This window comes from Grammomys surdaster, unplaced genomic scaffold (genome assembly GCF_004785775.1).
Source record: "Grammomys surdaster isolate TR1022 unplaced genomic scaffold, NIH_TR_1.0 224, whole genome shotgun sequence".
NCBI lineage: Eukaryota > Metazoa > Chordata > Mammalia > Rodentia > Muridae > Grammomys > Grammomys surdaster.
In genome coordinates this window covers 7,952,501-7,966,110 of record NW_021604669.1, presented here as the reverse complement: position 1 = coordinate 7,966,110, position 13,610 = coordinate 7,952,501, and the positions used below count along the sequence as shown (strand labels likewise).

The 13,610-nt window shown below is 40.4% G+C and overlaps 1 protein-coding gene across 1 annotated transcript in view; it reads right to left on the bottom strand.

Annotated features, from left to right (window-relative positions):
* Positions 1 to 13,610, bottom strand: part of Lrrc6 (leucine rich repeat containing 6) — an 89,429-nt gene that overhangs the window by 50,631 nt on the left and 25,188 nt on the right. The window contains exons 5-7 of the mRNA XM_028773291.1: positions 8,785 to 9,011; positions 4,926 to 5,117; positions 1,735 to 1,812 (exon numbers count right to left, since the gene is read on the bottom strand). Coding sequence (XP_028629124.1) covers positions 1,735 to 1,812; positions 4,926 to 5,117; positions 8,785 to 9,011 — 497 coding nt within the window. The remainder of the gene's footprint in view (positions 1 to 1,734; positions 1,813 to 4,925; positions 5,118 to 8,784; positions 9,012 to 13,610) is intronic.

The window sequence follows — 13,610 nt, the reverse complement described above, 5'->3', positions numbered from 1 at the left end:
GTTGACAGAAACTGGAGAAGTTTTGTTCTTTAAGATTAAAGTTACTAAAATATGCCTGTATGCTAGTGCTGTTGGTCCAGTGAAGTGGCAAAGGAGTGATGCAGAGAGCAGGGGATCCTGGGAAGCTAAGTGTTGGACAATTAGAGAAACTGAATAGTGACCCAGCAAGGGGGCTGGGGCTGAGTTTTGACAGCATAGCCATCACATCAGGAGAATGCTGTCTACCACAGGAAACAAAAGATGCCTAGATTGATTTTGTTGTTCCAGTCAAGTAAGGAACAAGGTCTTTGGCTAAGTCTATGGGAACATAAGGCAGTACTGGAGATGAGGAGAAGGAAGAGGTGTGACCTCTGCCTGCAAGAGACTGAGGGATGTTCGCCAGGACAGTACCACAGACAACTTGAGACCTGTGGTACTTGCACCTGCATCAGGAGCAGTGGGTAAAGGTGGATGCTTCACTGCATGCACACTGAGCAGAGGTGAACGCTCAAGATTAAACAATGCCGGGATCTGTGGGTTGGTGATGGTGGACAGGGGGAAAGATGGGAGCTGTGGATTCTGCTAAGGATGAGTTTCTATGAGGGAGATAAAATCCAAAGCAGCAAGAGAACACAGTGTGAGGACAATAAGCAAAGCTATAGAATGAGTGGTTTCCTGTGTGGATGGAGCCTGACTGCTGGAGCGGCAGAAAGAATGGTGCTCTCTCCAATAATACATAAGGCTCTGAGAGTCTCCCTTCCCTGTTGAAGCCGAAGATAGATTGTCTTCCCATAAGATGTTCAGATTTGGTGAAGGTGGCTTCTGCTGTACCTGTCCTACTGTCTGGAACTGCATTCCTGTCTGCTGGATGAAAGGAGGGCATGTCATATGGGAAGCTGGAGCCCCGATCAAGAAATTATTACAACTGGGCCAGTGTGGACAAGTCGGATGCATCAGCTTAACTATGTGACCATATCCATATCGCTGGCCTAAGGAGCCAATCTTCTGTCTGCCAACCATGCTTTCTGTGAAGATGAGATATGCCTGCAATGCGTCTAGATTGTCTTTGTTGTGGTAATGACATAGCAAATGAAATGATGGCAATAAATGGGCTTTGAGTAATGAAATGAAGCTAATGAGATTTAGCCTATAGGCTTGTTATTTGTATTGAGATTATAAAAGGCACTGTGGGCATGCTCGCTAATTCTCAGCTTTCCGAGAGACAGACAGACAGACAGACAGATAGACAGGGTAGCCCAGATATTATGAGGTTTGAGGGTTTTCAGGTTTTTTCTCTCTCTCTGTTACTGAGGTATTTATAGCAATGCCTTTCCCTAGAATTTTTGAATGCTCACTAGATGGGTTCCAGGGAAAATGTAGACGTGAAGGAGAGTGTCTCAGTGTTTTCAGCCAGACTGCTTGTGGCAGAATTTCAAAAAAAAATTCATAAACAGGATGATGACGCAGTGACAGTTTTCAGGCTTAAAACTGTATATGGGCCAAAATTTCATGGGATGCATAGATATCTAAGATTTCCATATGTTGGGATTGTTTTCTAGAAACCAGGAGAATTTTACACTAGAAATAGAGATGTCTAGCTTTCAATCATGCACAAAATAACATTATGGTACACTCCTCAAACTCCTTCACAGGGGTCAACATGCTCTAGTCAAAGCAAGCTCGTGACTGAGGCCACAGCAGTGTGTGCTCACTAGCGCCACCCCACCGGCAGTGTCTCCACTTAGCCTCACTTACTTGGCTTCATTGACATTCAGGGCCTTCCCATCTTCTGTAATCAAAGTCCGGGGTGGTTTCAAGTTCTTTTTCTTCTCACTTAAGGTTTAGGGAGGGTGATGGGAGAGACCAAGGGATAGACAAGGAATTAACGAAGGTATAAATGTTACTAATACATCTTTGTATTACTTTGAGATACTTAATCATAAATCATAAAAATTTTTTAAAATTTAATCAGGCACTTGTTACCATACTCATAGCTCACTGAGAGTCTGTCCCCTTAATTCTTCACTCCTCGATAAAAACCAAACAGTTTTACATGGTTATATTTGTATCTCCAAAGACCAAAACAATTTGCCAGGGAGTTTGGATTGGGGAAGTAAATTCCTTTTCATGAAATACTCATGAATATTTAAATGAGTCTATTTTATGCATGGTTTACTCAGATAACTGTCAATTCTCCACGTGTGTGTATGGAGCTTCTGCTTTAGTTGGAATTACCATTTTTTGAAATACAAGTGAAATCCATCCTGTGGAAATAAAAATACTGGTGCATAAGGAATGTGTAAACTGACACTTCTCACAGCATCGTTTCCAGTGGCAAGTCCAGAACTGCTCAGACTATCTATCCATGGAGTATTGATTAGCTCTACTGTGGAATGTAACACTGGAACACACCTCACAGCTGTTAAAAAAATGTGTTTTCTCTTTACACAGTGATGGAGAAAAATGTTGATGGTGTATCTAGCAAGCAAATATATACCACTGAAGTTTAGTTTCTTTTTGTGTAGTGCTGAGGATTAAATCAAGGGTGCATACATGCCAGGAAACTACTGGACCACTGAGTCTGGTCCCAGACCAACTGTATCAAACACAAACTATGTTAGAGGTTGATTTATTCAGAGGTTAGAAGTGATTTACACAGTTACAGGGAGACGAGAAAGCAGGGTGCTAGCAAACCAAGTTTGTTCATTCTTACTATGCTGAATGGTGGCAGAGGTGAAATTGAGGAAAATGGACTATGTAAAGCAAAAAGTCAGCACATGTTTTTCTTTACTACAGATAACATTTGAACGTGTGAATAGGCAGATGTGGACACATGGAAGGATGATGTAACCATAGGCAACCATCTGCCATGAATTTCTACTGTCTTTTAAATAGGGCTTTTGTGTTAGTTAACTTTACTGTTTCAATCTTACACTCATTTGCACATTAACTGATCCTCTCGATCTGATCAAGCTATTTTAGTGACTTAGGGCAGTGAAGGAATTTGGAAACACAGAGCTTCACTATTCTCAGTGTGGACAAGAGTACACACAGGACAAAAAGGCTGGCCTTTGTTAATGCTTTCCCCCAGCTAATAAAATGACTATTGAATACACAAAGGCAGGCTAAATAGCACGACTGAGACTCCATGCAACTCAGCTGTACTTTTAAGGTGTTAGGGAAAAATAACTTGCTCCTGGTTCTAGGCTTAGTATGATATAAATTACTTATACTATATAAACATATTAAACACATATATAGTCACAAACAATACATATTCAGGAACACAAATACATATGTTAGGAATACTGTAAGTCTACTGATACACCGAATTTATATTTCAAAGGGCTCTTAAATCTGTATAAAAACTTCATGTTTACTGACTTATCTGATTTCATCAAAACTAACAAACAAAAAACCCCACAGTGGAATATTGAAATGGGTGATGTGTTTTGCTTAACAGAGTAGGACCAGTTATGTCCTACTTGCAAGCATCACAGAGATTGGTGGGGTGTCAGGACATGAACACTCACTTTCTAAGGCTGCTCTCTTGCTCTTCTCAAGGCACTATGTGGCCTTGACCAAGTCACTACACTTTGTGTTTCTCTCTCTCTAGTGAAGAACATTTTATGGAAGTGGTAGAGACTTTTAGAAGGTTTTCAACTCAGTTTCTTGCTTTCCATTGATAATCATAGAAAACATATTGTGTTGTATTCATCTCACTGCCATGTAGACAATCATTTCAGACCTAATTGATGACATTCTCAAGTGCAAAAATAGCAAGTATTCCTGTCAGTGGATATATTTTGTATACTAGATTTCAGTCTTGACATGGAATGGAAAGAAACAGAACCTATTTCTGGAAAGGTGCAGTTGACACAAGCATTGCTTAGGGATCCTAGCAATTAACAAGTAGTGAAGTTGCATCCAAACTCTTAAAGTGGCATTGTACTGTGAAGTGTCCAGGAAAGTTGTACCATGAGAAGAAAAAGCTTAGTGAAACTAATTCTAATTCTTCATTTTGCACATTAACAAAACAGACTCAAGATTTCATACCACGGAATCACTCTTTCTTTTGAGCCTTAAACTGTACTTCTAACCGTACTTCTAACCTAGGTAGAGTGGGTTGGCCTAATGCTGCCTGCACTGTGATGCTAATTTGGGGCCCCCAAGACTGGCTACTCCAAAGACGAGAGAGTCTGTACTTAAGGCACTGAATGACCCTAGCCCCAGTTAATTGTGACTGGTGAATAAAGATGCCAACAGCCAATAGGTGGGCAGAAGAGACATAGGTAAGGGTGAGGTTTCAGGAGCTTGGATCTGGGAGAACCAGGAGGAGGAGGAGGAGGAGGAGGAGGAGGAGGAGGGGAAGGAGGAGGAGGAGGAGGAGGAGAAGGAAGCCACCATGAGATAAGGGTCAAGAGAGCATGGCCCCAAGGGCTGCCCAATCAGAGTTAAGAGCAGCCCAGATGGAACATAGTAAATCATAAGTAATAACTTGGGGTTATTGATAGGGAGATAGATTCTAACAGCTTGGAGGGAGCTGCCCAGCTTTTGTGCTGCTTAAGGCATATTGAAAATAAAAAGGCTGTGCTTGTATCTTTATCCGCTAACTCAATGATCAAGGCAGAGTAGAAGCCCCAGCCCAGGAGTTTTACTAATTTCCACTATACCTAAGCCATACTCTTTCTAGTATGTAAAGTGGCTAAAAGGAAACAAAACAAAACTCTATCTCAAATATCATAATCCATGGTGTTCTAAACTTGTATTTTTATGTTAATGAAGTTAGCCAATAAAATTCATCAGAAAGCTGTATTTGGAAAAGGCAAGATTCATACATAATGGTTAATAATGATTTGGCACAGACAATAGGTAAAGCATGTACAATGGAGAGAACCTACAGTCCACAGGAGAGTGACTCATTCAGACATAGGAAAAACGAATACCTTAACTTATCTTGGGCTTTACGTTGTTTTTCCATGTGTCTGAGAGTTTCCAGTCTAGATTCAGGGGTGAACAAAGACGGCTTGTTCCAGAACGCCAGATCATCTTCAATTTCATCTGATGTCTTTGTGTTGTGTTGTTCTTCTTGTGTTTCTGGTGCCTGGAGATGGTCTTGATTCTCCATGGCATATGGGCTGGGCAGAGCAAACAGACCCAGAGCATGTAAGCCCAACTATGAACATAGGAGTTTCATCACTAATGCTTCCTCTTAAGTGCCTTATGCTTTCCTATCTTTACTTCATACCTGTGAATGACAAATGTCATTGAGAGGTCACACGAACTACGATGAAGGAAATTACTGTCCCAGAACCAAGGTAGATCCTCAGTTTTTTTAAAGTATCACAGTACCCAGTCTGAACGTTTGTATGCCTAGTTGATATGGGTTCCTGGGGAAGCTTTGATTTCTGATCTCTCATCAGAATCTATTTGTAGATTTAGAGGGGGTCCATGGGTCCATGTGGTATCTTGCAGGAGGTACAGGTGATCAGCTGAGCAGAGAGATCACAGGACCTTTGCAATTTTCCCCAAATTCAGTCCTCTCCTATCATATCCTCTCTCTATACTGCTCTGATTGAGTTCTGGCTCTAATTGACAATTTGATCATTTTACTTCGATGTCTTTCAATAATTTCTCCCTCTAAATGCTCTTCAGAGACGTGAGCCTTTCCGGAGTATGGCCTCCACTTCATTTTTCATGGTTAACTTCTGATTATGCTACTTTGTATGGTAGCAGTTCTCTGTTCTCTCATTTACCCAGTTTTGTGTATTGTCTGGGAATTAAATGATCTCTCTGTGTAATTGAATGAGTGTGTTATGAACTATTCAGCATTTGTTCAGCATGAATTTAGGAAACTTACTGAGCCAGATTCATGGGCAAGACAGACCATGAGGTCACTTTCAGGACATGGCTCTGTTCTAGTAGAGAGGAGACGATAGCAGTGAACAGTAAGCACTGGGGAAGCCTCTCTCCCCTCATCACTCTCTAGAATACACATTCAGTGTAAACGTATCTGAAGCTAAGTATATTAAAAACAACTCAGTATATATCAGATCATTGTATATTTCCAGATCACTGGAGGTCATTACCAAAAAATATTTATTTAGTTGATCTTCAGGAAGAATGCTATTTTTATGAAGTCATTGATTGGACAAAAATACTGAAATTCAGATACTATGGGCAGAGCATATGAAAATGTCCTGCTTTTTTAAAAAAAACATGTTATAAGCAACTGTATACTTCAATGAATAAAATCATGAAAATAACTGAAAAATGGACTTCACCCTACAGCCAAAGTTTTTATGGTACAGAAACATCAACCTATGGGGGATCAGTAACAGTCTACAATATTCTGCTGGAATGCCACTGGAATAAATAAAGCATATCAACCAGACTCCAGGGTGGGCCCCATGTCTAGAAGTAGTTGCTCAACACAAATCAGGTTCAATGGTGTGATATATTATAGTATGGTATGGTATGGTGTGGTGTGTGTGTGTGTGTGTGTGTGTGTGTGTGGCAGAGGGGGGGAGAGAGAGAGAGAGAGAGAGAGAGAGAGAGAGAAAAGAGAGAGAGAGAGAGGAGAGAGGGGAGAGGGGAGAGAGGAGAGAGGAGAGAGAGAGGAGAGAGAGAGAGAGAGAGAGAGAGAGAGAACAAGTAAGAGAGAGAACTGGTTTTGATCTTGTTTTTTTAAGAAAGAGAGAGAGAGAGATTATGAAGTGGATAGGTAGGGAGAGGGGAAGATATGGGAGGAGTTGGAGAAAAGGAAGAACTATCAAAATACATTACATGACATTTTCAAGAAGTGAAAATATAAAAAAGATTTTAGAAAATAAAAACCAGCAGAAGCATTAGCTAAGTAACTTAAGTCTTCAAAATCTGATTGAATCTAAGTGTACATAGCTGGTGATGAAATGTCTGAGCTCTCTGGGGAATGCATAGAATCTTCTCTTCATCATTTCTTTAAATTCATTCTCTTTCTCCCCCGGCCAACTCATCAGCAGAATCCACAATCACATAGGCACTGCTTGAGAATAATTTCATTTCAGCTAAGACTCAAGTCCAGGCCTTAAGACGTCTACAGTTTAAACAAAACTCAAGATTTCCATCTAAGGTGAAGCCCCTTATTCCCTATCCAAGTTCCAATCTGTCCTGGTCCATCTCACAGTTGGGTTTTGCCTGGGAGATATGCACAGTTTGCTCTCACTTTCCTGCTTCATCTGCTTTTTATCTCTGTGCCCATCATTATGCCTGGTTGGATTCTCCAGCCTTATGTTTGGCCTGAGAGGACAGGTAGGAGAAGAAGGTGAGTATCAGCCATGTGACCGCTGCTCCTGTAACCTTGCTGGTGCTGCCTTTCTGCCCAGACAATGAGTTCTCCAACTATATTGCCCCCTTCTGGGGTAGTCAACATGCTTAGTTGATCCTTCTGGGATAATTCCTGAGCTTCTGACACTGCCAATTCAGGCCACAGTCTCTTTTTAGACTGCTCTCTTGGGTAGAATCCCTTTACAATACCTCAAGCATGGTTCCTCCTAACATCGGCACTTAGCCTGTGAAATAGTCCCAGATAGTCACCATGTGAAATGCTGGCACTACCCCTCTCATGTCCTCTAGCTGCTACAACTCATTAACACATCTTTCCCAATATTCATGAAGCTGAGAGGGAGGATGCTCATCTCCCCTTTCTGTAGCCTGGGAATCTCAATGGTTTTTTTTTTTTCCCTGAAACCTTGGGGCATGGGGTTGCTTCTTTTTCCTGCCCAACTAAGCCAATGTCTCAGTAATAGATCAGGGATACCCTAGCCTACATCACTGACAGAGCTGAGTCTCGATCCACAGATGCAATGTCATGAAGGATTTCACAAGTGAGACAAGAAAGACAACCATAAGTTTTACTACATTAAGATATCTATAGGCAAATGTCCCTAGATAGCTCTGGCTGGCCTGGACTCACAGAGACTTGCTGCTTCTGCTTCCCAAATGCTGTTGTAAAAGGAGTGAGCCACCATTCTTGGCCACAGTAAGATATATGTCAACTATATTCAGGGTTCAGGGCAGCAGACATCACTGAGGGTAACAAGGAGAACACAACACAAGGGTACTCAGCAGGCTTCTAGCATTCCCTTTGACAGTTCATTATTTCTAAAAGATTTACTGCAAGCATACAAATGACTGTCACTTATTCTGTCTGGGTGGGGAACAATAGCTTCTTGCTTAATTGTTTATAAAGCACTTGTGTACATCTGAAATATTTTATAATTATTGTTTTCTCAATAAGAAATATATTATGTAAATATTTAAAACTATATAGAATCAAATCAAGTGACTATAGTTGTGATTCACTTGAAATAAATACCGTGAAAAATTCAGATTCATAAAAGATCAATTAGAAGGTTATTAATCACATTTAAAAATGTATTCACTATGTAACTCACAAAATAGAATGTTTCATGATGCAATCAGAATTATTCATTTTATTATTGTGTGATTTGCATTTAACTTTTTAAAACTATTCCTGCCTTTGAAATCACGCTACACCTGTTAATTCATCTTCTCTGTACATGTTTAAAGAGATTTCTCTAGGGATAATTTCAGATGCAAATGCCAGTTGATGGTTAGGAAAAGCAATTTTTCTAAGGGAAGAAATTCTAGAATCATCATCATGAGATATTCATATCCATCCCAGACAAGCTCACTATGATGTTATGTCCTGGAACACAACTGATTCTGTGGAAACATTGGGGAGGAAATACTGCTGGTGTTTTAATGGGAGTTAACAAGAATGCAAATCACTGATGGACGCACCAAGCAGTGTGGATGTCTGTGTACCAACGCCCATCAAAGCCTGGGCTGCTCTTCTTCTTGTCTTCATTTTTATTTTCTTCCTCAAGTTTCCTCTGAGCTTCCTCTTTCTCTTTGGCTCGTCTGAGGCAGTAAGCTTTCTCCTGATCTCTGATTTGCTGTTCAACTGCTGCATAGTTCTGCAATGCCTGGATCCTTTCAGAACGCTCTATTTCTTTGCCATCCAACCACTTAAACAAAAAGCAACAGACAGTACAGTTATTCAGTTCAGCTAAACAAGGTGATTCATGCCTGTAACACTATCACTCAGGTGGCTGAGGCAGGAGGATTTCTGGGATTACAAGGACACATTATGTCGGCTCACAAAGAAGGAAAACAGAAGGGGAAGAAGTAAAGAAAGGAGGAAGGATCGGCCCCAAGTTAATTTTGATTGATATATTTTTAAATTAGAAATAATAATGTCTTAGCAACAAAGAATTAAAGTAATTAACAAGAAATCAGAAATATTGGCCTAAACCAATGCTTATTTCATACAAGTCATATAGTTTACAAAGCACCCTTACTGGAAATGAGTAGGTCTTCTGTCAAAACAATTAATGACAAGCTCTCAAAATATTTCTATTAATTTTATAACTGCTCACTATGTTAAGTTGTTGGTGCTTAAATCAAATCACAGCTCCTGAAACAATAGTATTCTCTAAGCCTCTTCCTGGAAAGGACTTTACATAAGGAGCTCCGACTCCAGTCAGCTCCAGTCAGCTCCTGTGCCACCCTTGGCTACGTTAACAAAGTATCCATTGATATAGACAATGTTTACATGATAGTTATATAATTTTTCCAAATTAAAGCGTAAATTAGAGGGTGAGAAGATGGGTCCGTTAATAAAGTTCTTCCTGCACAAACATAAAGACTGTGTTCTACTCTTTGTACCCAGCACAGTGGAGCTGAAGACAGGTAGATTCTGGAGCTCTTTGGCCAGCCTGCCTACCCTAACTGGTGAGACCCAGGTGTCAGTGACAGACCCTGAATAAAAACAAACAACAAAAACTCACAAGGTGATCCTGAGGAGGAATAATGCTTGGATTGGTCCACTGACCTGTATCTGCATACACACACACACACACACACGCACAGACACAGACACATACACAGACACACACACAGACACACACAAACCCATGTGCCCTGACATGAAAACACAAATGCATACATATACTCCCCCTCAAATACACATAAATAGAAGGGAAAAACAAAAATGCTAACTAAACTGCAAAATGTCAAAGCTTCCAGTACAAAAACATGTATTAGCCCAGCGCCATTCTACAGAAAGAGGTAGGGGGTCTAGATTGATGATCTTGACCAACAAAGTCCTTGGTGCCTGTGATCCACACTCTGAATGTCACCTCATCTGGTCTAAGGGACTTAGATTGATAGTTAAGAATGTTTGATGAGCAGATAGCTTCCCATTGAGTTACAAAGAGCCTATAATTAAGAAAGTTGGGAGCTCAGGCACAAGCTTCAGAGTTGGAGAAGAATGTGAACACTGAGGATGTTGAAAATCCAGGAAGTGGCCATAAACACAAAGGTACGGGTGCCCTCTAGAGGTGGCAAACAGCAAGGCACGGGTCTGTCTATGCCTCCTCCCTCTCACTCTCCGTGACTAATAGCCCTGCCAATACCTAAATTTCTGCCCAGGGAACCATTTCTGACCTCTGACTTTCAGAACACTAAAGTGAATTTGCCTTGTTTTAAGGCACTAAACTTATGTTAATCTGCTGAAACAGGATACTATAGAGTGCATTTAATGAGATACAAATTTAGTGAAGCGTACAATTTCCAATTACTGGGATAAGTCATATTATACATCAAAATGTTAACAAAGAGATAGGAAACATGTTTTCATGAGACTCGTGCAGCTGCTATGCAGAAGCCATAGGTTTAGTTTTGAGCTTCCTGGCAGCCAAAGTAAAAAAGAAAAACATTATTAGTTAGATATTTGACTTTCACTACCTTTAATTTTAAGATGTATTAATTTCTGGCTTTCATCTAATATTTAGCTTGGAAACATATCTTTAAAGTGAAGTATCATAATGGATATCTTGAGAAATACCCATGCTATTTAGAATGAAATATATTAGAAGAGTACCAGGCTTTTCAGAGACTCTTTTTTCTAGCATCCTTCTATGAAGACTGAGGCTGCGTTAATAAGTTCACCTCCAGCTGCAGCTATTACTTAAGGTAAGAAGCAGTTGTGGTACACTTTCCAAGGTGACTCAGTTTATGCTAGAGTTAAGGACTAATCAAGTTGGAAAACGGAATAAAATCATGGCATAAATAAAATAAATTCCTGTAACAACCACATTATGTAAATTTTCAAATAAATATTAGTATATTTATGCAAAAAATATCACAAAATATTAATGTAAATATGGGCTAGACATTATTGGATTGAACTGGGAGATTCTAGGAACACTGTGAGAAGACTGCGGCAGAGATCAGAGCAATGAGAGCATGAGTCAGAGAGAGTTTCCCTCACAGACTTGAGGGGGACCCAACTTAGCCTAGTTTTCTACAACTTCGCCTGGATCATTTGTTCTCCAGAGCTATGGGAAAAGCTATGGGATAAATACGTGATTTAAGCCACAGGTAGACTGCATTTTCCTCAGACATACCTTACAGACTCTCAGTAGAACGGTACCTAACATTTCAAAGTGGATTGCTTCATTCTTAAGTATCAGTAAACATATTTACCATCATTACTTTTCACATGTACTGACAGTATTCTGTAAAACCTAAGTGAAGGCTGTCTCTTGAAAGACTTGATCTGGTGGTTTACATTAACTCTGAGCAGCAGCAGCAGCAGCGTGTGTGTGTTGAACAGTGGAGGTTCAGAGTTAGGGAGTGCAGGACCCTTGTGTTCCACTTGCCAGATGTGTCAGGCAAAACGATTAAAGAAGGACAATTCTGTAAGTCCCAATGTCCTTTCTCTAATGTGCCTCATTGTCTTCTGTGTGGCTCTGGGGCATCAAAAGACCCCATTCCTAGAGTACCTTGCACTACTAGTGGCCATTTTCAGTACATAGTGACCTCTCACAACTCTGCCCTGGGCACAGCAGCATGGAGAAGCCCAGCTGTGCTGAGCATGTGGTTCCAGTCTAACCCTGATTCCTTCAGGCAAATGACTCACAGCCTCAGTCGCTAGGATCCATGTTTATCAAGTTCTGCTTCACACCACTGATTTTCTAGGAAGACCTTGTGCAATGATGACAATCTACCATCTAGCTTATGTGTTAAAATGATTAATCTCTTTTTCTAGGTTCAATTATCCAACTTATTTGCATAGTCTAGGAAATTTTACTCGACAAGATATCTGGTCTAGAATCTAGCAACCAGTGATTTCTCAACCACAGAAAACACTGAAGATGAAGGACCAAATACCCTCGGAGAACTAAGCCAATGGATGCCACAAAACCACTGTATTCCTGCATTCTTGTCACAGAAACCTAGAGCCACACATGGGCCAAGAACTTTGGATTTGTGTGAAAACTAATATTCACCCCTTTATTATTCTCATTGCTGGAATCATATTTTTACTAAATATTAGGTTAAAATTATTACAGATACTGTTAGCTCTAAAATTATTAGATTTGGGGGATATGTTGGCAAAATATGAGCTTATTATGATATACAATTTGGTTTTAACCATTGTCCCTGACTTATAATTCCTTCTTCAATGTGAGTCATAGAAAAATCTATAATGTCCAAGTGCAGGGGTCATAGTAAAATTCTCTAGCGCTGGGTAATTGGCTCAATTGGTATGGTGCCTTCCTCACAAGCACAGAGACATAGATCTGATCCTTAGAGTTCACATTAAAAAATGCGAGGTATGCTTAGTCCGAGCACTTAGAGAAGCAGACTCAGGAAGATCCTGGTTTTCATTGACCAGCTTGTGTAGCCTAATTAGTGAGCTCCAGGTCAATGAGACACCTTGCCTCAAGAGTGGTAGAAGGTATCCCTGAGGATGAACTGGAATTGTTCTCTATCGTTTACACACACACACACACACACACACACACACACACACACAGAGAGAGAGAGAGAGAGAGAGAGAGAGAGAGAGAGAGAGAGAGAGAGAGAGATCTGATCTTTTAGTCTATTATAATACCCTCCTTATTCCAGAGGCTTCCTGCTCCTTACCCTTTGAAGAAGGAAAGGAGAAGAACCTCAACAGACTTTATGCCATAAAACAAAAAAAGCAGCATTCAAAAGACTTCCTTGTAACTGGCCCCATGCAGGTTTCTGGAAAGCAGCATGCTCAGATAGGGCATGAGAACTCCCAAGTCCCTCTCCCAAATCACACCTGTGCCTCTCTTTAACTGGGTCCTTTGAACTATCCTTCATAATAAACAAATAAATATAAGAAAGTGCCTCTCAGAGTTTTGTGAGCTGTTCAATTGAATTAATTAAAACTGAAGAAAGGATCACAGAAACCCAGAATATAAGTCAAAAGTACAGATTAAAAACTACCAGTGTTCATGACTGGCATCTAGTCCTGGAAGGCAATCTTACAGGCTTGGGATGATATCTAAACACTATCTTCTTGTAGTATCAGGAGTGAACTAGATTAAGGATACCCAGCTGCTGAAGAAATGATCCACTATTTGATGCCCACTGGAAACCCTGGTACATGTCAGAAATCTATTGTTCTGATATGAGAACAGAGGGTGAAAATGAAAGCAACTGCTTTTGCTAGACACAGAACAGAACAGAACAGAACAGAACAGAACAGAACAGAACAGAACAGAACAGAACAGAACAGAACAGAACAG